This window comes from Psammomys obesus, unplaced genomic scaffold (assembly GCF_907164565.1).
Source record: "Psammomys obesus unplaced genomic scaffold, mPsaObe1.curated_primary_1811, whole genome shotgun sequence".
NCBI classification, from domain to species: domain Eukaryota; kingdom Metazoa; phylum Chordata; class Mammalia; order Rodentia; family Muridae; genus Psammomys; species Psammomys obesus.
The window spans coordinates 705,610-726,785 of record NW_026596079.1 but is presented as its reverse complement, the minus strand read 5'-3'; the positions used below and the strand labels follow the sequence as shown (position 1 = coordinate 726,785).

The window sequence follows — 21,176 nt, the reverse complement described above, 5'->3', positions numbered from 1 at the left end:
GGTGGCGCACACCTTTAATCCCAGCACCGAGGGAGCCAGAGGTAGGTGGATGAATGTGAGTTTGAGGTCAGCCAGGTCTACAAAGCAAGTCCAGGATAGCCAAGGCTACACAGAGAAACCCTGTCTCAGAAAACAAAACAAAACAAAAAAATCACTGAGATTTAATCCAGTTATCCCACAGGCATGTCTGTGGTTGGAGACCTATTTCCAATCTTGAGGCCCTTCACACCTGTCCTTCTGGCTGGCTTTGCCTGGAACTCTGAGGCATCCCTATTGACAGGCTGAACAAATACCTCCTGTGTTCTGTAGGCCCTGAGTTCTCACAGCCCTGAGACTGCTCTGGACAGAGCCTCATGTCCTTACTCTTAATTCTGCTGCTTGGCCTGCACTGTGTAGGGACCTTGGAGATCCCTGGCAGCTCTCATGTGGCCCTCTGTGACTAATGGGAGACAGGCTTCATAGTTCACTGCTAGGGGCCAAGTTGGGCCTTGGCCAGGTCCTGGGGTCACACTCAAACACTGATCTTCCTGGTTCTGCAGGTTCTCTTCATCTGGAAGCCTTTTATGGACCAGGCCAAAAAGCCTGGGGGAGCCTCACCAGCTGGCTCCAGGGCCACACAAAACATAGGGAGGGAAGAGTTTGAGGGAGGAGCGAGCTGGGGAATAAATCAGGTCAATTCACCTTGAACAAAGCATTCTGACATAGAAAGTCAGGGGGGCAGAAGGCAGAGGGACGGAGGGGCTGGTTGGAAGTACTGGGCCTTCAGACTGCTTGTGGCAGGCGTTTTCGCTGCTGCAGAGCCTTGCTCTTAGCCTTCTTTGTTCTTGAAACAAGTTTATACTATGTAGCGCTTGCAGGCAGGCTTGGAATTTGTTAAATAGATTAGGCTGGCCTCAGATTTACCTCTGCTCTCCCAGGTGCTGGGATTAAAGGTTTGCACCACTACACCCAGTTTTTTTTAAACCTTTGAGACAGAGTGTTGCTAAATTGCTTATTGATCGTGTGGTCCTCCTACTTCCGTGTCCTGAGTACCTGGGATTTTTATTGTTGCTGTTAGTTTGGTTTTTGAGACAGGGTTTCCCTGTGTAGCCTCAGCTGTCTTGGACTCTGTGTGGACCAGTCTGGCCTTGAACTCACAGAGATTGCCTGCTTCTGCCTCCCAAGTGCTAGGAAGAAAGGAGTGTGCCACCACCACCACCCACCCCAGCTGAGTACAGGGAATTTGAGGTACCCTGCCAACGGGCTTTACTTCCTTTTCTGTTTTGAAGTTATTTCAGATTATCTGAAAATGGCCGAGTGCGGTGGTTCAGGCCTTTAATCTCAGCCTTTATGAGGCAGAGCAGTCAGATCTATTGTGTGTGATGCCAGCCTGGTCTAGTGAGCTTCAGACCAACCAGGGCTGTATAGAAAAAAAAAAAAGTAATCTCAAAACAAACAAATGAAGTATCAGAAAAGCTGGAAGAATAACAAAAACATTTTTGTCTTAAACATCTTTGATTAAGCTCCATTATCCTATTTCCATGCCTCGGAGCATACTTTATGCAAACAAGGACAGAGATCCCCTTGCCTCTGGGGATCTTGCCTCTATGGTCCCTGGGCCAGAGGCAAGGACCTCTTGAACAGCTGCCTGTTGGGTGAATAGTTTTGCTGGAGGACACTGCTCCTGGACCATGTGCACTGCAGAGGCAGAGGGGCACAGGTGCCCCTGGGCTTGTGGGGCGGGAGGCTGGAATAGGTACTGTCCAGCTTTCCTTGGGATGGGTTTTTCCATGTGTCCTCCAGTCAAGTCCAGCTATGTACTGGAGATACACTCTTCTGGCTGGAACAGCACAGAAGTAGATTTAGACTCTTGTGTGTCCAGCCTAAAGGCATGTGACTTCTGTTTCTTCCTTAAATCCAGTAATTGTTGCTGTTTTGTTCCCTCTCCCAGCCCCCATGCCCAGAGAGGGTTTCTTTAAGTAGCCTTGGCTGTGCCAGAGCTCCCTCTGTAGACCAAGCTGGCCTTAACCGTGCAGAGATGTGCCTACCTCCCCAGGGCTGGGATTAAAGCTTTCGCCAGCACAAGTAAATCCCTTACTTGTTTGTCGCCTCAGTGTTTAACACAGTGCTTTGTGATGTTGTCTGAGGGGCCTCATCATCCTGCTCACTCTGGGCGTCCATGGATTCTTTGTGGGAGAATTATTGATGGTGACTTCTCTAATTCAGTCATTCAATATTAACTGTTCAGCCTCTTCCTGTAAAGAAGTTTCCCTTTGGAGCTGGAGAGATGGCTCAGTTGTTAAGAGCACTGGCTGTTTTTCTGGAGGTCCTGAGTTCAATTCCCAGCACCCACCATGGCTGAAATGGGGTCTGATGCCCTCCACTAACTTTCAGACAGAGCATTCATACAAGTAAATAAACCTTAAAAAAAAAAAGTTTCCCTTCTACCATTTACAAATTATTAGTTTATTCACACCAGTCTGGACTAACATATCTATTTTATTTGTCTGTTACCTGTATTTTTATTTTATTTTATTTTTTTTACCAAGACTGTTCCAGATTTGGCTTAGCAGAGTCCCTTCAACGTGTTTTTTGTTTGTTTTTTGTCCATTCTAAGCTTTTTCACTTCTGCTTCATCACATATGTCTATGCCCAGATTTCACCATTAGCCTTTCCATGACCTTTAATGCCTTTTTGGGGGGCATTTTTGACCCTTCCCTGCCCAGCTTCGGAATCAGCTCTTAGGAGCTAGTGCCTTGCAGTGGAGATGAGAGCTGGGCCAGTGTGAGTTGTGCTGTGCTGTATGTGTGCATGCTTCACATGACCTGCTAGTGTCCAGCCTTGGCGAGCAGAGACGTGCATTCAAGGAGACATTCCCTGTCTTGTCTTCCCTGTGTTTCTGGCATTCCTAGCCCTCAGCTGCTGCGGGTGTAGTCACTGTCCTTATCTGGAAGCACTGAAAGCCTTAGGTCTACACTGCCTGCACTCTGGGAGAGTTTCCTAGAGTGGGAGGGGGCCCAGAGCAACCCTGGCTTCTGCACTCACTGTCAGGAGCAGCTCTGCAGCCCAGGTTCCTGCTTGCCTTCTCTATACCACTGGGCTGAGTGGGAAGCCCGAGTTTGTGAAGTTTAGCAGGTTCCAGGCATGGGCTGACTTCTCTCTGGGAAGAGGAATCCCAGAAGGATTGGGAGCCCTTTATGTTAGGTCAGAGACCTGCTACCTTTTTAGTTCTGAGCTTTCCTGTAGTGGAATAGCCAGAAGTGCGACCCTACTGACGTCACCCAAAGGGACTTGGCTTTGTGTCCTCCCACCATGAATAGTAAGAGCCCCTCAGCTAGAGCCCTGAGTCCTCCAGAGCAAGGCTCATCCTGGTCTACAGCATGGGAAGAAACTGGGATCCTCTTAGTCCACAGAGTAGTGGGTAATCCAGCTTCTCTGGCTTTTTCTGAATTTGTAACCTTTATTTATTGTATATGTGTGAGAATGCACCATGGTATACATGTGGAGGTCAGATGACAAATTTGGAGAGTTGATTCACCATGTGGTCCTAGGGACTGAATTCTGGTCAACAGGCTTGGTGGCAGTTGAGCCGTCTCACCAGCCCTTCTCTGGTTCCTAAATACTTTTTCTTCTTCCCTTTTGCCAGTGACCTCCTTGGGGGCCATGATGCTGCCATGCCCATCACTGCTCCCCTGCTCACCCCTTTCCCCAGTGGCATTCAGCACCTGCAAGATATTGGCTTGAAGCGTAGGGTAGTACCCCTTGAGCCCACAAGGCCCCATGTTACCAGAGGCTGAATCTCAGCCCAGCCTCACCTTGGGCACAGGGTCTGGTGGGCAAGGCCAGACTTTGGACTTAGGGCAGAGGGACCCACAAGAACCAGCACACTCCTCAGCCTGCCTGGGGCTTAAGCCACTCTGCCTACAGGTCTCTGAAGATTGGTCTGTTCATCTCCCTGGACTACTGGTGGTGCACAAATGTTGTCCTGCGAGGAGTGGACGAGGTTTGTCCTCATATCCTGAGCACATAGCAGGGAGCGGAAACGCTGGAGGTGGTGGGTTCTGAGGGGACCAAGGATTGGCAACCTGTCCCCAGCTTCTCCTCTATGCCTGTTGTCAGAACAGCCCGGAGTATGAGAAGATGATGTCTGCATGTCACCAGCGTGCGGCTGACGCCCTGGTGGCAGGAGCCATTCGCAATGGAGGCCTCTATGTGAAACTGGGCCAAGGGCTGTGCTCCTTCAACCACCTGCTGCCACCCGAGTACATCCAGACACTGCGTGTGCTGGAGGACAAGGCTCTTACTCGGGGCTTCAGGGAGGTGAGCGCCACTGATGGGAAGGCGGAGAGAGGGGGCCGTCTCAGCGGTCCTGGCAGTGGCTCCACATACGCATTCTTGCCAGGTGGATGAGTTGTTCCTTGAAGACTTCCGTGTGCTGCCTAGTGAACTCTTCCAGGAGTTTGAGTACCAGCCGGTGGCTGCTGCAAGCCTGGCTCAGGTGCACCGTGCCAAGCTACATGATGGCACTGATGTGGCTGTGAAGGTATCTATGCTGCTGCACACTAGATGGATCCCGGGTCAGTGGTGACCTGGGTTTCAGTGTGCCCTGGCCTACTGCAGGTACAGTACATTGACCTACGAGACCGCTTTGACGGGGACGTGCACACGCTGGAACTCCTGCTGCAGCTCGTGGAGCTCATGCACCCCAGCTTCGGCTTCAGCTGGGTCCTGCAGGTAGTGCCCTCCCATAGCAGGTGGGGATGGCAGCCAGTGGTGAATGCTAACCATGGACCTGACTGGCCCTTGTCTGCCCATATGGAACCTCTAGGACCTGAAGGGGACCCTGGCCCAGGAGCTGGACTTCGAGAACGAGGGCCGGAATGCTGAGCGCTGTGCTCAGGAGCTAAAGCACTTCCACTATATTGTTGTCCCTCGGGTGTATTGGGACAAGTCCAGCAAGGTGGGCGGGGCAGTTTTCCCTGGGGGCGGGGCCACACAGGCCCTGCTAAGCTCACTTAGCCTCTTGCTCTCTCCCAGCGGGTACTGACAGCTGACTTCTGTGATGGCTGTAAGGTGAATGACATGGAGGCCATCAAGAGTCGGGGGCTGGCAGTGCAGGATGTGAGTACCATGTGCTGGGGCAGGACAGTGGATGCCGAGCAAAGGTTGCTGACATGTATTTCCCATGTGCCCCCTAGGTAGCAAAGAAGCTGATCCAGGCTTTTGCTGAACAGATCTTCTACACTGGCTTCATTCACTCTGACCCCCACCCTGGCAATGGTAGGAAAGACCCCCCAGGGTGGGATTGCAGAGGGGTGGCTTGAGCTGACATGCTCTGTTCCTAGTTCTGGTGCGGAAAGGTCCAGATGGAAAAGCAGAGCTGGTACTCCTGGACCATGGGCTCTACCAATTCCTGGATGAGAAGTAAGCTGGGGCCAGGCACGAGGGGAGCGGGCCTCATTTGGGCCCCTCTTCCTGCAGCTTAGAGCTTAGAGCTCACAGCTAGGCCTTCCTGCAGGGACCGATCCTCCCTTTGCCAGCTGTGGCGGGCCATCATCCTGAGGGACAATGCTGCAATGAAGACACATGCGGCTGCACTTGGGGTACAAGGTAAGAAGAGTAGGTGTTTGCCAGGGTGGAACAGGCGGAAGCCTGCCACCGTGCACCAACCCAGGAACTCCTGCTTTCTCCAGACTACATGCTGTTCTCTGAGATGCTTATGCAGCGACCTGTGCACCTGGGCCAGCTGTGGAGCTCCCACCTGTTAAGCCGGGAGGAAACGGCGTACATGCAGGACATGGCCCGTGAACACTTTGAGGGCATAATGCAAGTGCTCAAGGCACTGCCACGGTCCATGCTGCTCGTGCTGCGAAACATCAACACGGTGCGCGCTATCAACTCATCCCTGGGCACCCCTGTGGACCGCTACTTCCTTATGGCCAAGAGGTTGGTGACCCAAGGGGAAGCCTGGAAGCGCTGTCGCAGGTTAGCGGGCTGACGTGTGTATCTGCTGCAGCGCTGTCCGGGGTTGGAGCCGCCTGCTGGGTGCAGCATACCAGGGCATCTACAGCAGCAGCCTCCTGCGACACACCAAGGTCATCTGGGAGACCTTCAAGTTTGAGATGGCCCTGAGGTGAGTGAACATGTGGGCTGAGTGGGTGGCTGGCCAGGATCTGCTCCCCACCAACTTATGACCTTTTGACCTGCCCCCAGGCTGGAGACCCTAATAATGCGACTCACTGCCCTCCTGTTGCGTGTTCTGGTCCGCCTGGGCTTTGCCCCCAAGGCTAAGGAGGTCTACCAGTACCTGGAGATGTAGTTCCCTGAGCCAGACTGACTGCAAGGCTGCAGGGGCCAGCAGAGTTTCCAGCATGGGCACACTGAGCAGGCCCCGGGCAGATTCTTACCACCCGGAGCCTGGAATGGGAGACCCACTATGGGGCCCTTAAACATAACGACCACACACTCCTCTGAAAGAAAGCGTTTCTTTGTGTTTTCTACAAAACGGGTAGAGGGACCTGTTCAACAGCAGGGTGGCACCAAAGGGCTAGAAGTGAGCTGTGACACGGTCTGTCTCCAGCAAGTCATCCAGGATCTGTGGGATGATGGAAAGGTAAGGGTGTGGGTGGGCGGGGCACATGATGCAGATGGGCAAGGGCGAGAGGCGGTACTCACAATGTCGGGCGTGGTACCTATCTTCTTGGCCAGCTCACTGCGCTCCATGGTGCTAAGGTACAGGTAGCGGTTTAGCAGCTCCCCATCAAGGACATTTCGCACAGCGTTTTGCAGGATGCGCCGGTCTACATGCAACATTCTGAGTGGCAGACACAAGGGGTCAGAGCACATCTGGAGTGCAGGGAGAGACCAAGGCAGGGTCTCACACTCACCGGAAGGCTCGGGGGTTGAGGCCAGCATGGTGGGGCAGCATGGTTGTCAGTGCATTCTGCAGCATCAGCAGCCGTCGGTACGTCTTCTCTTGCATGGGCAGCAAGAGTCCAATGCCACCATCCAGGGTTGCTGAGGGGATGCTGTGTGAGTCAGGCTGACGCTCCCATCCCTAGACACCCCTGCCCTGGCACTCACCAAACCATGTGATATGCTTGTTTTCCCACATGACCGACTTCTTGCTGGGCCCCTCAGCAGCACCTCGGCACGGGGTCCTCCAGAACGTGTTCACGTGGGCACCCACATGGAAATCCGCTCGGCGCAGCAGGCGCATGCCCCCAAAACTTTCTTTGGCTGGGCATAGGAACTCAGGTCATGACCTGCCCACTGCCTGGTACCCAGCCCAGGAAGAAGCCGGAGAGGAACCAACCACTCACCTTCTGGCAGATACATATACACCATAAGATTGCGGTCTCGGTCAGACACTGATGAACAGAGACACACAGTTAGCCTCAGCTACCCACACTCCACTAGTGTAGCCTCCTAAGGATCCACATACTCACCCAAGAAGCCCAGCTGGGCATTGTCCACCATGAAGTCCACACTGTATACCTCCAAAGGCTTGGCATCCTGGGAAAGGGAAAGGACAGTGTGAGAGCAGGCCCCGGACTGGTGCCCACCTGCACACCTGGCCCTATGAGTACCCGGGACACCAGGCTCAGCGTCTTGCTCTCCTCCTGGTAACGCAGCAGTGAGATGCTCTTCATGACGTCTGCAGCCAGGATGAAGTTCTTGACACTGATCATCTGGTGAATGTACAGCTGGGTGTCAATGAAGGCCATGCCGGTCAGCTCGCTGGCTCTTAGGCTCCACAGGAAGATCTGAAGGGCAGGAGAGGGTGAGCAGAGCAGCTGCTGCAGGCACAACAGCTGCTACAGGAGGGGAGGGCAAGAAGAACACACTTTTTGACCAATGGCTGACACCAGGTGGCCATTGCAGTGGCAGAGCGCAGTCACAGGCCCTTTCTGCTCCTTCTCATACAGGACCTTGAACTTGTTCTTAGTCAGGGGCTGCCCAGGCTCAGGTACCACTTCAATCACATCCATGATCAGGATCTGGAAGATCAAGGGAATGAATGGAGATGGCAGAATGGTCTGTGGGGGGTTACCTGCCCCCCAACCCAAAGGCCCTTACCCGCCCACGGCACGTGACCTCCTCCCCCTGCATGAGGCAGGTCCCAGCAGCCACATAGCCCTTTAGGCCTGACACGGTCTCCTCACTGCGCAGTGACACTGTCTTCATGCACGTGACATGCTCCCATTCCTCTAGCTCGATCCTGCATGAAGCCAGGCTGTGTCAGCACTTCCCGCCTCCAAGCTGCCAGCCAAGAGCAGCCCCTGGTAGATGCGGCCTCACCTGGCATTGGGAATGGCCTCCCAGCTGACTGGGGAAATGAGCTGGATGGAGAAGGCTTCTTGCTGGGGGTGGATGTACCTGTCATCTGCAAGAGCAAGGACAGTCAGTCACTTTGCAGACAAAGTATAGCCAACCTCTGCCCACCCTACCCTCAAGTGCCACATATACCTCTCTCGATGGCCTCAAACTCCTTTTCTTCACCAGTCATGCGTGGGATCCGAGTGCAGGGAGTGTTGGTGCTGGTGGCCACAGCATACACCTGTGGTGTTAGCAGGTGTCACATACCAGAGGCCAGGCTCAGACGGGGCCTGGGGGATCTGGAGGGGGACAGACCTTGGACTCTACATGGTAGGCCACATAGTGGGCTGTGCATCGCAACGGGATCTTCCTGACGGGCCACGGGGCATCATAGGACAGGTAGGCAGGCAGGACACTGATTCTCAGCTCGCCCTAGGGGTGCAGTGGGCAGAAGAGTCAGTTTGGCCTGGGTGCACATGGATAGGGCCTACCTAGGCCTCCAATATGTTCTCTTGCGGTGTGGCAATGGGACATCAGGTCTGCCGTGTTGAGCACTGCCTGGAGAGGCTAAAGCTTTGGCAGCCTGACTGTCTAGGCTCACTTCATTTTGGGGGACATAGTGCAGGGCACAGGAAGGCCAGGGCCAGAGGGAGGCAGCCAGCAGAGGACCCCAGGGACCAAACACAATAGTAACTCCACCACTTAAACAGGCAGAGAAGCCAGTGTCAGTGAGCCAGGCAACCCTTTACTAACAGTCCTGGAGAGCACCTGCCTCCTCAGGGTCTTAGTCACTGCTGTCACCTGAATGGCACAGATGTTAAAGGCTAAGAGGCGTGTGCCTATCACAAAGCTATACAGTGGCTAAGAGCAGAGCAAAGGCAGAGCCAGCGCAGCCTGGCTCTGGAACAAAATCCGAGGCTATAGCAGAGCAGTGAACTCCAGGCTGGATCCTCACCGCTTACCCCTCCATACCCCAACTATCCCATTCTCAGTCTTCCCAGGATAAGCCCAGAGTTGAGTTCCTTGACCCTGCCAGTCTCCACTACAGCTGTTCTACAGCTGGTCTGGCCTAGGGCAGTATCAGCGGCACTGGAGGAAACCAGGTTAAGCCTTCCTTCCTACCTGTCTGTTAAAGTACAGGAAGCCACGGGGGCAGTTCACATTGTGGAATGGAGCAAACGAGTCAATGGGGCCATCAATGCCCATGGGGTGCAGACGCAGAGCTCCTCGGCCAGTCACTAGGAGCCAGTGAGGTGAGGGTCCACAGATGAAAACCTGGAGATGGGCACTTTTGAGTACATTGTGAATGAGGCCCCACCCTCAAGTCCAGTCCCTTTCCAAGCCACTTACATACCCCAGAATAGCCATAAATATCCTCAAAGTATCTGAAACGCGCTACGCGACCCCGGACGCCAGATCCCTCCTCAGTGCTGCAACCTTCTGCCTTCTTCTTAGATGGCTTTGGCTTCTTTTCACGGAAATTGATGTTGTGGGGGACCTGACGGAAGCCATAGTTAAGTGTTAGGTCCTTTACACCCTGCTGGCCTAGCCTTCCACCCCATGCCCCAGCAGGATGTAGCCACTGGCACCTTCTTGAAGCGGACTTTGAGATTTCCCTGGCCGAGCTGAGAGTCATGGGGGAAGGCTTCATAGATGAGCAGCTCCTGGTCCACGTGCACCTGGGGGTCCAAGCAGGGAAGGCGACAGTGCGGGTATGGTAGGGGGCAACAGCAGAAGGGCCTGAGGATGGGACAGGGCCTTGGGAGGCAGGTGGCAGGAAGGCATTTACCAGCAGGTAGGGCCTGCTCTGCCGGCTTCCCAGAGCAACCAGCAACACCTCCTTGACCAAAGGCAGCTCCCCCTGGCGTGTGGCCTCCTCCTTTCGGACTTCACCTTGTGTAGTGGGCTGTCCAAAGGAACTGTCCACCAGGACCCGCTGTCCCACAGGGAAGTTCTTAACCAGGAACACCAGCCGCCAGTCTGGGAGCTGGTAGATCTGGAGAGAGGACAGTGGTTAGGAGTGGGAGCAAAGGCTGCTGTGCTGTGCTACTGCTGTGTGATGTGCCCACCTCCATGGTGCCATTCTCCCGAACCAGTAGGCACCAGTGGGTGGGGTCCACCCTGAAGGGTGCAGGGTCACGGTCAGCTGGGGGCTGGTTGCTCCTGCGGGCCTCCTCTTTGCTGGGACTGAAGAGGGAGCCAGAATCCCCATAGAGCATCTCTTCCTCATCGTCCACTGTGGGGCTGGGAACCAAGAGACAGATGCATCACTGCCTGCCACAGGGACCCTGGCCCCTCACATATCAGTCCCTACGTACCTCGTTTCCGAGCCCAGGCCTTCAACCTCTGAGCCACTTCGGCCCCCTAGTTCATCGCGGGCCCCGCCCAGGCGGCTCTCAGTGGTGAACATGCCACTGACGTCACGGTACAGGCAGAGTGCAATCACCTTTGATTGCTGTAAGAAGTGGGATAGTGTTCAGACAAAGGCAGGGGGTAGGCAGTGGGAAGAAGGGCATCAAGGGTAGGGGGCCTACATGATGCAGTGGAGGCTTGTGTAGTGCCAGGCGGTGGTGACGGCCACCATATGAGTCACTCTTGAGTAGAAACATGGTAACGTGGCCCTCAGCACTCATGATGACCACATAGGGATCAGCCACAGCACACTGCACGATGGGGGCACCCAGGTCCACAGGGATGAAATGCAATTGATTCACTGTGGATACAAGGTGGTTGGGGTGAGATGGCAAGCACATACATACCACCCTTCAGGATAGACCCCACCCACTGGTGCCATGAGAGAATGGCACCATGGAGGTGGGTGTGTACACAGCAACACCACAGCGCAGCTGCCTTTGTTCCCCCTCCTAACCACTGACCCATTCACACACACCTGCCTGCCTACCTACCGCCTTCCAATAGACGAATGCCCAGCGGTGAGACTTGCACAATATAGCGATTGTCCCCAATGTTTCCAGCAAAGACAGTGGGGCCCTGTGTGGCAAACCCACTGGTGTCCAGCTCCATGATTTCCTGGCCAGTCTGTAGGATCTATAGTGACAGTGGTGAGTGCTGCTCTTCCCCAGGGGACCCCGTTCCCAGTCCCAGACTCTACTTTTTTTTTTGTTACCATGGTTGAGTCTTCCCGGCTAAGAATAAGGAACCCATGTCTTCGCCCATCCTCCTCTGCTTTGGGGGCACTAGGCTCCTGCTCTGCGCTCTCTGCTTTGGGTGTTTCTTCCTGTGAGGGCAAGGGGAGCAGGGTAGGGCCACAATCTGGCAAGGGCAGTGTGACCACCTGGGCCCCAGTGTCCCCAGGTGCTACATGCATAATTCCCTGCCCCTCATGGGTCTACTTCTCACCCCAGACTCATCTACCTCGTCTTTCCGCACAGGAGCAATGACTGTCCACATATCATAGCAGCCAGGAAGTTCAAAGGTTGTCACCACCTGGGGCCGGATACTCTTCTAGAATAGAGATGGGGTGGGAATGAGGGCTCAGTCCAACCAAGTCCTCCTCCGCCACTCCTGCCTCCACATACCTGCAACACTGACAGGGCCCCGTTTTTCCCATAGCCGGAACAAACCACGATCTCCAGGTCTGGCTCAGGACTGTTCTGAAACTACAGAGTGGGATAAGGACACAGCTTCCCAGTCAATCTCTAGGCTCCATACCTAGTCCCAGCCCCTTGAGTACCTCTTCGGAGAGGAAGGCAGGCTCGCCCACAGCAGCGTTAGCACAGGGTCCAATGTTGAGCATGCTGTCACATACCTGTGGGCACAGCAATGGTCAGGTAGGGTGAAGGGGGTGGATATCCACGGTCTTCCCCAGTCTCACCTCAAAGGAGTAAGTAGCCAGCTGTGTGCCTGACTGCGCCTCACTGCCATATACTTCAATCTCATCCACCTCGTCCTGTGGCACCGTCTTGCCTCCTACAGCAGACAGAGTTCAACTGAATCCAACCATGGACCCTGGCCTTCCCCTGCTCATTCTAGCCCAGCTGCTCACCTGTCCAGCCCACTGTAGGGTCCACTCGCTTCTTCTTAGAGGGAGGCTCTTCCTATGAGGCAGGAAAAATAAGTGAGCAGTCCTGAGGCTGTCCCACACATGAGGGTCCCTGCCATGAAGGTCATGGCAGAACAGGACCAGGGACTCCACATTGTGGGCACTGACCTTGTCAGCAGCCTCACGAACAGAGCTGGCTGGGGGCTCCTGCAGCTTCTCCGTGTACTTGAGGAGGAGGGAGTTGCCCAGGCGAGAGCCTAGGAACAGGTATCCAGGCTCCATTGTAACCATCTGAGGGAGAGGTGTGAATAAGAATACAACCAGATCCAAACCCAGGACACTCCCAACTCTGTTCCTACTCACACTGGTAGTAAGGACACTAGCAGCTGCCTTGTCGAAGTGAAACGCTCGGACACTACGCATGCCATCAGTGATGAGGGTCAGCACGTAACTGTGGGTAGGGTTGAGGGCACTGAGTGGGTAAGGGACATAGAGGCACCGGGAAGGCAGAAGATGTGTGTATCTCAGAGGTCAGGGCTCATGAGCTGTGGACTCACATCTCACCACCCTTGAGGGAGATGACCATCTTGTCGTAAGAGATAAAGGCTGCCTGTGCACAGTCCAGGGTGATCCGTACACCCTCTTGGGTACCTATGGGGTACATAATCATGCACACTAAATGCCTTGCCCTGACCATAGCCCACCCTGTGCTAGGCACATCCCCCTTTGCCCGAAGTGCACCCTACTCACGCAGTGGGAAAGCAGTGGTGCCTGTGGTGAGACTATTGAGAGCCACACCATATGGGGGAACACTCTGGTTCAGGTACAACAGTGAATTGACAGCGAAGATCACTACTCCACCTGGAGGTAGACGCCACTGTTAAGCAGCTCGTTGCTGCCCCCTACCCCTATTGCCATTCAGTACAACCATACCCTTACCTATGGGCTTGGGCACAGCCAGGGCCTGGGTACAGTCAAAAGGCAAGCTGGTGAGGGACCAGATGACCGGATGGACTTTCTGTGTGATGTTCAGCGAGATAGCCACAATGGAGCACGTGTCCTGCCTCACAGCCACCCGCCTAGAGCAGCAGGTAGGTCATCCAGAGGCAGTCACACTGCTCCCAAGGACAGTGACCCAGTCACCCCAACCCCCTATACATAGCCCTGCCTAAGCAAGACACCTGGGGGCCCACAGCAGAGGGCCCAGCCTCACCCTGGCCAGGTCTGGTTGGGCTCGAACAGGATAAGCAAGGTGGGCTCATAGTAACCATGTAGGAACTGTAGGTCGATGATGTTGAGCAGTTTCTCATCCAGAGCCCGCACATCAATGATATAGCTGGGCAGGAAGCTGGACCTCTGCCTATAGACCAGAGACGGTCAGCAGGAGGAAGTGACAGAGCAAAACCTCAGGGCCCTTGGGCCCTCAAAGCCACAGCCATCCCCGCTTGGTACTCACCCTTCACCCATGAGCCCTTCATGCTCCTCAGCCAGGCTCTCTCTTCGGAAAGGCAGAACTACCAGCCTTGTGCCATAGATGAGCATAGCTGCACAGCGCCCGTCAGGGTCCACCCGCACACGGGGTGTATGCACATTCTGCACAAACCCATCCTGGGGGTAGAGGGGACATCAGCTGGGCTACAGAGCATCTGAGAGAAGCACTGGGACAGCAGAAAGAAAGTCGAAGAGGGAATTGCCAAGCTTTGCCTGCAGCACTCCTGGACTGGACTTACCCGAAGTTCAGGCTCCTCAAAGTAGTGTAGAGACAGGGTCTTCAGGTCATGGGTGCCTGGGTCATACTCCACTACTGACAGCTGGAGGCAGGAGGTCAGAAGCACAGCCGGTTCAATACTAACCTTGATGACACTGACAGATCCCAGCCCTGCACTGCTCCCTGAAACATACCACTGTGCCCAGCTCACACTGCTCACCTTAGCATCTTTGAAACTGAGAAGCAAGGCATCACGCTTGGCGCCTGCAAGCTGCACGCTGGCCATGGACATGACATTGCCAAAAAAGGAGAAGGAGGCTACCAGCTCTAGTTTCTCTCGATGGGCCTTACCCTCTGGAGATCAGAAAGATAGGGCTGGGTCCTGTCCCCAGGCAACCAATACCCATCCCATCCTGATGCAGAGCTAGAGCAGCTAGCCCATACTTACCTGTGCTTCCCTCACTCTTGGTTAGAGCCTGGAAGAGAAAAAAAAATAGCAGTAAGAAGCCTATACAGTAGGTAGCCCTATCTCACCCATGGATACAATCATCTGAAGAGCAGGAAGGTCCACCCAGGGTTGGCCCCTGCCTTCAGCAAGCCCTATTTTGCGAGGTCAGCCTGTAAACTAGGTGATCATGGGCAAATTCATGCTTACATATCCCTACCTCTATCCACAGGCTCATCACTTGAAAGCTACCCCCGCTTTCCCAGAAGCCCACTCCTATGCTGTACAAAGTCATTCTCTCTACATTCTCAGACTTGCTCAGCTGTGGACCCATAGGCTTACATCTGATACCACGCCTTTCAGCACCAAGGTCCAGCACATATAGCAAAGACATATGAGACCAAGAGGTAACAGGCATTGTAGCACATACCTGTGGTTGCAACTGCTCAGGAGGTCAAGACAAAAGGGTTCTTCTAAGTTCCTGAGTTACATGGCAAGACTCCCCTCATGGTTTATGTTACAACCATAAAACAGAAATGAGGCCTTGAGGTTTCCTGGCCACTCCAGGTACCAGCTGTGCGAGGATTGTGTCCCCCAAACACATGGCTGCATTTTCTACTAGATTCACAGGAAGAGACTCAAAACAGCCACAACAAAAGGGACACATTAACCTTTAAATGTTCTGGGGGCTGTGGGAGCAAGGACACCATGTCCTCCGAGTCCCCCTCTCACAGTGCCTGGCATCTTCAGCCTTGTTCTCCTAGAAACCTAAGTTGTAGAAAGATGCCTGACTAATCTTCAGCTACCCAGCTGCCAGGATAGTCACAAAGAATAGAACAGAACGACTGACAGACGACAGTCCAGCGTGCTCCTTCTGTATTTGTCCAAGCCTGACCCACAGTGTGTCTTGGTGGACTGTGCCTATCTATCTCAGCACCCTGTTATGAATCAATGAGTGGATTGAGCCCTCCTTGCACTTCAGTCTGTAAGAAAGAAGTAGTCATACTGTTCTCCTGGGGCCAGAAAACGAGGAACTGCTATTTGCAGCTGCATCCTTTGCTTCAAGGATCTATCTTTAGAATGTTCCACAAACATCAAAAATGCAAACACTCCCATTAATTTCCAGTGCACAGGTATGCTGCTTTCTCCCTCATTTTTAAAACCCTTGCTCAGGGCTGGAGAGATGGCTCAGGGATTAAGAGCACTATCTGCTGTTCCCAGAGGTTCTGAGTTCAATTCTAGAAATCACATGGTGGTTCACAACCATCTATAATGTGATCAAATGCCCTCTTCTGGTCTGCAGGTGTATTTGCAGGCACAGCACTCATATATATATATATATGAGTGCTGTGTTCTAAAACCCTTTTAGAACAAGGGTTTTAAAAAGTATATATATATATATATATATATATACTTTTTAAAACCCTTGTTCTTGCCAAGCCTAGCATTCACGAGGCAGAGACAGGCAGATCTCTGTGAGTCTGAGGTCAGTCTGGTCTACAGAGCGAATTCCAGGACAGACAGGCTCTTGAAAAACCAAAGAAAACAAAGCCAAAAAAACTTGCTTTCTACCTGAGTTCCATTCTTAGCACTCACTCTAGGCAGCTCACAACCACCTATAACTCCATCTCCAGGGAGATACAATGTCTCTGGTCTCTGTGGGCACTTGTACTAGTGTACACATACCCCCACACAAACACACAAAAGGATAATTAAAGATAAAAACAAGGGACTGAGCAAGCCATAGTGGCACAGCCTTTAATCCTAGCACTCAGTGAGGCAAAGGCAGATGGATCTCTGTAAATTTGAGGCCATCCTAGTCTACAGAGCTAGTTCCAGGACAGCCAGGGTTACAGAGAAACCCTGTTTTGAAAAACCAAAAACTACTGGAGAGACGACTAAGCAGTTAGGAGCCCTGGCTGTTCTTCCAGAGGACCCAGGTCCAACTCCCAGCTCCCATATACAGCTTAAAACTGTGACTGCAGCCAGGCACAGTAGCACACGTCTTCCATCCCAGCAGGGTCATCTCCTTGAGTACAAGGGCGGCCTGGTCTACAGAGCTGTTCTAAGACAGCCAAGGCTACACAGAGAAACCCTGTCTCTAAAAACAAACAAACAAAAGTAACTCCAGTTCCAGGGGATCCAACACCCTCAATACAGACATGCATGACACAAGCAAAACACCAATGCACAGAAAATAAAAACAAATAAATCGGGCTGGAGAGATGGCTCAGAGGTTAAGAGCACTGCCCGCTCTTCCAGAGGTCCTGAGTTCAATTCCCAGCAACCACATGGTGGCTCACAACCATCTATAGTAAGATCTGGGGCCCTCTTCTGTCATGCAGGTGTACATGCAAATAGAGCACTCATATGCAAAATAAAGAAATAAATCTTAGATATCTAGATATCTAGATATCTAGATATCTAGATAGATAGATAGATAGATAGATAGATAGATAGATAGATAGATAGATAAAATAAAGAGCACTGGCTGCTCTTCTAGGGGATCTAGATTTGGTTCTCAGCACCTACTTAGCAGTTTACAACCATCTGTAAATGTGATCACAAGTGCTACAGACACTCATATACACAAAAATAATAATAAAATAATTTAACAAGCTGGGCGAGGTGGTGCAGGCCTGTGATTCTGGCGCTTGGGGAGGCGGAGGCAGGAGCATCTCCGTGAATTTGAGGTCAGTCTGATCTACAGAGCAAGTCTGGGACAGCCAGGGCTACACAGAAAGACCCTGTCTCAGAAAAAAAGCAAAAACTAACTAAATAAATAAAAGTTGTTGGGGGGTGGTGGTGGCTGGAAAGATGGCTTAGCCGTTAAGAGCACTGTCTGCTCTTCCAAAGGACCCAGGTTCAATTTCCAGCACCCATATGGCCGCTCACAACTCTCTTTACTTCCAATTCCAAGGGGTCTGACACTTTCATAAATAAAATAAAAAGTAAATAAATTATTTAAAAAAATAATAATTTAATAAGTGAAAATTACAACAAATGGTTAAACCCTTGCTCTGTACTAGTTTCTGCTCCATTTCTCTGCTGCCTTTTGGACAGGTCTTCTTCCAATCAGCTACCTGATTCTCTGCTACCAATTCACCACAGAACTCAACCATCCTCACTGCCCTGCCCATACCACTTTGTCACTGTCTCTTAAGACGCAGAACATAGAACCATGGGGCCCACTCCCACCATGCCCCCCCCCCCCGCCATGGTTTTTCCAACTCCTGAGTGGCTGCCTACTCTTGGCCACCTCACCCCCATACCACCTCCTGCCTTTTCCGCCTCAGGGAGTAGCAACACCATCCCTGTATCCACTAAGACCAAATCCACACCCGCTGCCCACAACAGTGACAGATTCTTGGCATCACCCTGAGTTCCTCTCAAACCCCACCTCTATCCACCCTGAAACTGACTTGTGTGCACATAGCCACACAAAAATACACATACAAATAATTAAAAAATAGGGCTGGAGAGATGGCTCAGAGGTTAAGAGCCCTGGCTGCTCTTCCAGAGGTCCTGAGTTCAATTCCCAGCAACCACCATGTGGCTCACAACCATCTATAATAAGATCTGGTGCCCTCTTCTGGCAGGCATGATACTGTATACATAATAAATAAATAATTTTTAAAAATAATTAAAAATAAAAATAAGGTGGTTCAGCCCCCATCACTTCATAGCTACACTGGTCCAGGCCACCATCTTGCCTAATAGCTAAAGCCACTTCCTGACTAGTCTCCTTGGACTATTCTCTTAACATCTGAGCCACCTCTCCAGCTAATTTTTTTTTTTTTTCCAAGACAGGGTTTTTCTGTGTTGCCTTAGCTATTCTGGACTCGGCTTTGTAGACAAGGCTGGCTTCAAAGTCACAGAGATCTGCCTGCCTCTGCCTCCCCAAGTGCTAGGATTGTAGGCGTGCGCTACCATGTCCGGCCCTCCCTCGACCACTTTCAAACAGTTGTTGGGCAAGATCATTTTTTTGCCAAAACTCCCTACTTGGAGAGGACAGCATGAAGCCCCACCCTGTTACCTCTACCTGCTCTTTTCCTCCTCCCTCTCTCCCTTAACCTCAATCACAAAACTTAGCTTTGCTTGAAACCACTTTGTCTAACTTGCATATATGTTCCCATACCTCCTTGTCTATTTAAATCACATCATCTATGGCGGTGAGATTTCCTGCTGCCTTCCCTGTCCAGTTCTGCTGCCCCAGGGACACTGAATCTCACTGGCTTGGCTGTATGTGGCCTGTCAATCACTGGATACACACCCCACAGAGCAGGTTTCTCCCCAAAGGTCTCATACAGCAGACACTAATAAATGTCTGAGGAGGGGAAAAAAGATTCCAGTTGCATTTTTGTTTTTGAGTGATGAGAACTGAATTCAGGGCTTTCCATAGGCTAAGCAAGTGCTCCACCACTAAGCTACATCCTTAGCCCCTCAGTGTTTTCACAGACAAAACTTTAAGCCATGTGGGAGCACTGCTAACTGTGGTGAGCTGCATGTCCATAATCCCAGCACTTGGGAAGTGGAGACAGAATCAATGAGTTTAAGGTCAGTCTTGATTACAAAGAGAGTTCTAGGACAGTATGCATCACACAAGTTTCCATTTCCAAAAAGTGAAAGAAAAAGAGGAAGAAAAAAACAACCCCAAACATAAAAACTTCAATGAATACTTTTAAATGACACAGACTGGGCATGGTGGCACAAGCCTTTAATCTCAGAGGCAGAGACAAGCCTTCTCTGTGAGGCCAGCCTAGGGCTCTGTTATGAAGAAAAACCCAGTCTTGAAAAACAAAAATCAAACAAACAAAAACAACCGAGACAATCAATTACAAACTCCCATAGAAATAGCCCACCGGTCTTCTATTTTGATTACCTTGTCAGGTTCTATCAGTAAAGTAGGGAACATGTAGCATTCACAGACACTTTTGCACAGGGCTAGGAGCCAGCAACTTGGCTCCCCAAAGTGAGCTCTAGAATTGTCCTCAGTCCTTATTCGAAATGCTTCCTTGACACCTTTCTGCTTTGGACAAAAAGAGTTCTGCCTACAATGTACCCTGCATTACACATATTCTTCTACCCTCAAGGATGCTGGTGGCCTATGGGAGGGCCGGAGAGCTGGCTCAGTGGTTAAGAGCACTGGCTGCTTTTCCAAAGGTCCTGAGTTCAATTCCCAGAGACCACAGGGTGGCTCCCAACCATCTAGAATGAGATCTGGTGTCCTCTTCTGGTGTACATGCAGACAGAACAGTGTGTACATAATAAATAAATATTTTTTAAAAAGGCTGGCTGGAAAATGTACTCTTGGCCCTCTCTTCGTATACTACCCACAGATGGAACACCTCCCCTATCATCAGAGATATCTGCTACCTCTTGGCTAAGAAGCTGCCTCTTGGGGCTGGAGAGATGGCTCAGTGGTTAAAGGTACTGTCTGCTCTTACACGGGGTCCTGAGAGCAATTACCAGAAACAACATGGTGGCTCACAAACTTCTATAGTGGGATCTCTCCAGGCATGCATGTGTACAGGCAGATACACCACTCATCTTTTTTAAAAAAGAAAAATGAAAAAAAGAAGCTGCTTCTTTAGGGCTGGAGTGATGGCTCGGCCATCAAGAGCATTTGTTGCTCTTATAGAGGAGAGGACCCACTTGCTGGCATAACCATTCATAACACTGACCTCCATGGACATACATACACGTAGAGCAAACACAAGACTCAAATGAGTAAGTCTAATTTTTAAATTTTTTTTTTGGCGGGGGGGAAGAAAGAAACTTTTTTTGGCTTCTTTTTGTTTGGTTTTAGACAGTATCAATATGTAGCCCTAGCTATGTCCCTAGTTCCAATTTACTCTGGAACACCCAGAAATCTGTCTGCTTCTGACTGGGATTAAAATGCATGCACTAAGCAGGAGCCAGGGAAATTGCCTCTTGCAAAAAGGCTTCCTGAACTACTTGCTGTCGCTCTAGCAACAAAAACACCCCTATTTCTTATGTCTTGACGAGCGTGTTCCACACTACATCTACTGTCAGTAGTCTGTCCCCAGCAACATCTAGCCTTGCTCCTTTAGAAAGAAATGTTCTTCCACCAACAAACCTGCTCAGAAAACCTCAGAAAACCTCTGGTTGTCTGTCTACAAACACCCAGCCTCCTTCGTTAGGTCTTACTCCCCGAGACACTGTGGCAATCTGTGTATTCAGTTTCCTGAAGGGTGATCTCCCTCAAGAGTCTGGCTCACTGCCATGTCCTTACTGCTAAGCACATGGAAGGTTTGCAACAATCTGCTGAAAATACCAAAGAACAAGTAGTAGACCGCAGGCTGGGGCGTCCCGGCCGGGTAGGATGAGGCCAAACAACGCGGTAGTGGAGAAATGGCCCTGGGGGCAAGAGACCTGAGTTATAGCTCGGCTCCCTAACTGGGGAAACCTGCCGAGGTGACTGCGGTACGGCCTCGGCATCTCCGCTCAGGAGACACGGCCTACCTCGGCGTCGCGGTTCAGGCGGTACACATAGAGCTGCGAGGTGCCAGCCACCACGAGGTTGCGCTCACTGTTGTTGAAGAAGTTGCAGTACATGGCAAACTCGAGCCCGGTGGGCGGGTGCGCCTGCTTGTACACAGCGTACATGTTGCCGCCACTGTCACGCCGGAGCCGCCGACTCAGGGGACAGGGACGGCAGCGGACTCGGACCGGCCGCGCGCACAAACCCAAGCCACCAA

General features: G+C 51.9%; 2 protein-coding genes across 3 annotated transcripts in view; one reads left to right on the top strand and one right to left on the bottom strand.

The window, feature by feature from the left end:
* The window catches only part of Adck5 (aarF domain containing kinase 5), a 16,571-nt gene extending 10,112 nt beyond the window's left edge, over positions 1-6,459 (top strand). The window contains exons 4-15 of one of the 2 annotated variants that reach the window (XM_055626337.1): positions 3,907-3,982; positions 4,099-4,299; positions 4,382-4,522; positions 4,600-4,713; positions 4,808-4,939; positions 5,017-5,100; positions 5,178-5,259; positions 5,325-5,403; positions 5,498-5,589; positions 5,673-5,925; positions 5,996-6,112; positions 6,193-6,459. In XM_055626337.1, the coding sequence (XP_055482312.1) occupies positions 3,907-3,982; positions 4,099-4,299; positions 4,382-4,522; positions 4,600-4,713; positions 4,808-4,939; positions 5,017-5,100; positions 5,178-5,259; positions 5,325-5,403; positions 5,498-5,589; positions 5,673-5,925; positions 5,996-6,112; positions 6,193-6,298 (1,477 nt within the window). In that variant the 3' untranslated portion in view covers positions 6,299-6,459. The remainder of the gene's footprint in view (positions 1-3,906; positions 3,983-4,098; positions 4,300-4,381; positions 4,523-4,599; positions 4,714-4,807; positions 4,940-5,016; positions 5,101-5,177; positions 5,260-5,324; positions 5,404-5,497; positions 5,590-5,672; positions 5,926-5,995; positions 6,113-6,192) is intronic. The other variant, XM_055626338.1, reaches the window with a different exon arrangement.
* Positions 6,446-21,176, bottom strand: Cpsf1 (cleavage and polyadenylation specific factor 1). Its single transcript, XM_055626335.1, has 37 exons — positions 20,941-21,176; positions 14,458-14,485; positions 14,230-14,363; positions 14,032-14,112; positions 13,758-13,909; positions 13,515-13,661; positions 13,241-13,380; positions 13,052-13,162; positions 12,859-12,952; positions 12,665-12,752; positions 12,470-12,592; positions 12,305-12,356; positions 12,134-12,228; positions 11,993-12,067; positions 11,838-11,918; positions 11,674-11,763; positions 11,426-11,536; positions 11,205-11,346; positions 10,833-11,011; positions 10,617-10,753; positions 10,368-10,542; positions 10,088-10,294; positions 9,888-9,977; positions 9,653-9,796; positions 9,421-9,573; positions 8,614-8,730; positions 8,449-8,539; positions 8,281-8,365; positions 8,059-8,200; positions 7,827-7,979; positions 7,569-7,745; positions 7,428-7,494; positions 7,302-7,349; positions 7,063-7,218; positions 6,867-6,996; positions 6,655-6,793; positions 6,446-6,574 (listed from the first exon to the last, which is right to left on the bottom strand). The coding sequence occupies exons 1-37, from the start codon at positions 21,082-21,084 to the stop codon at positions 6,527-6,529; spliced, it is 4,326 nt and encodes a 1,441-aa protein (XP_055482310.1). The 5' UTR covers positions 21,085-21,176; the 3' UTR covers positions 6,446-6,526.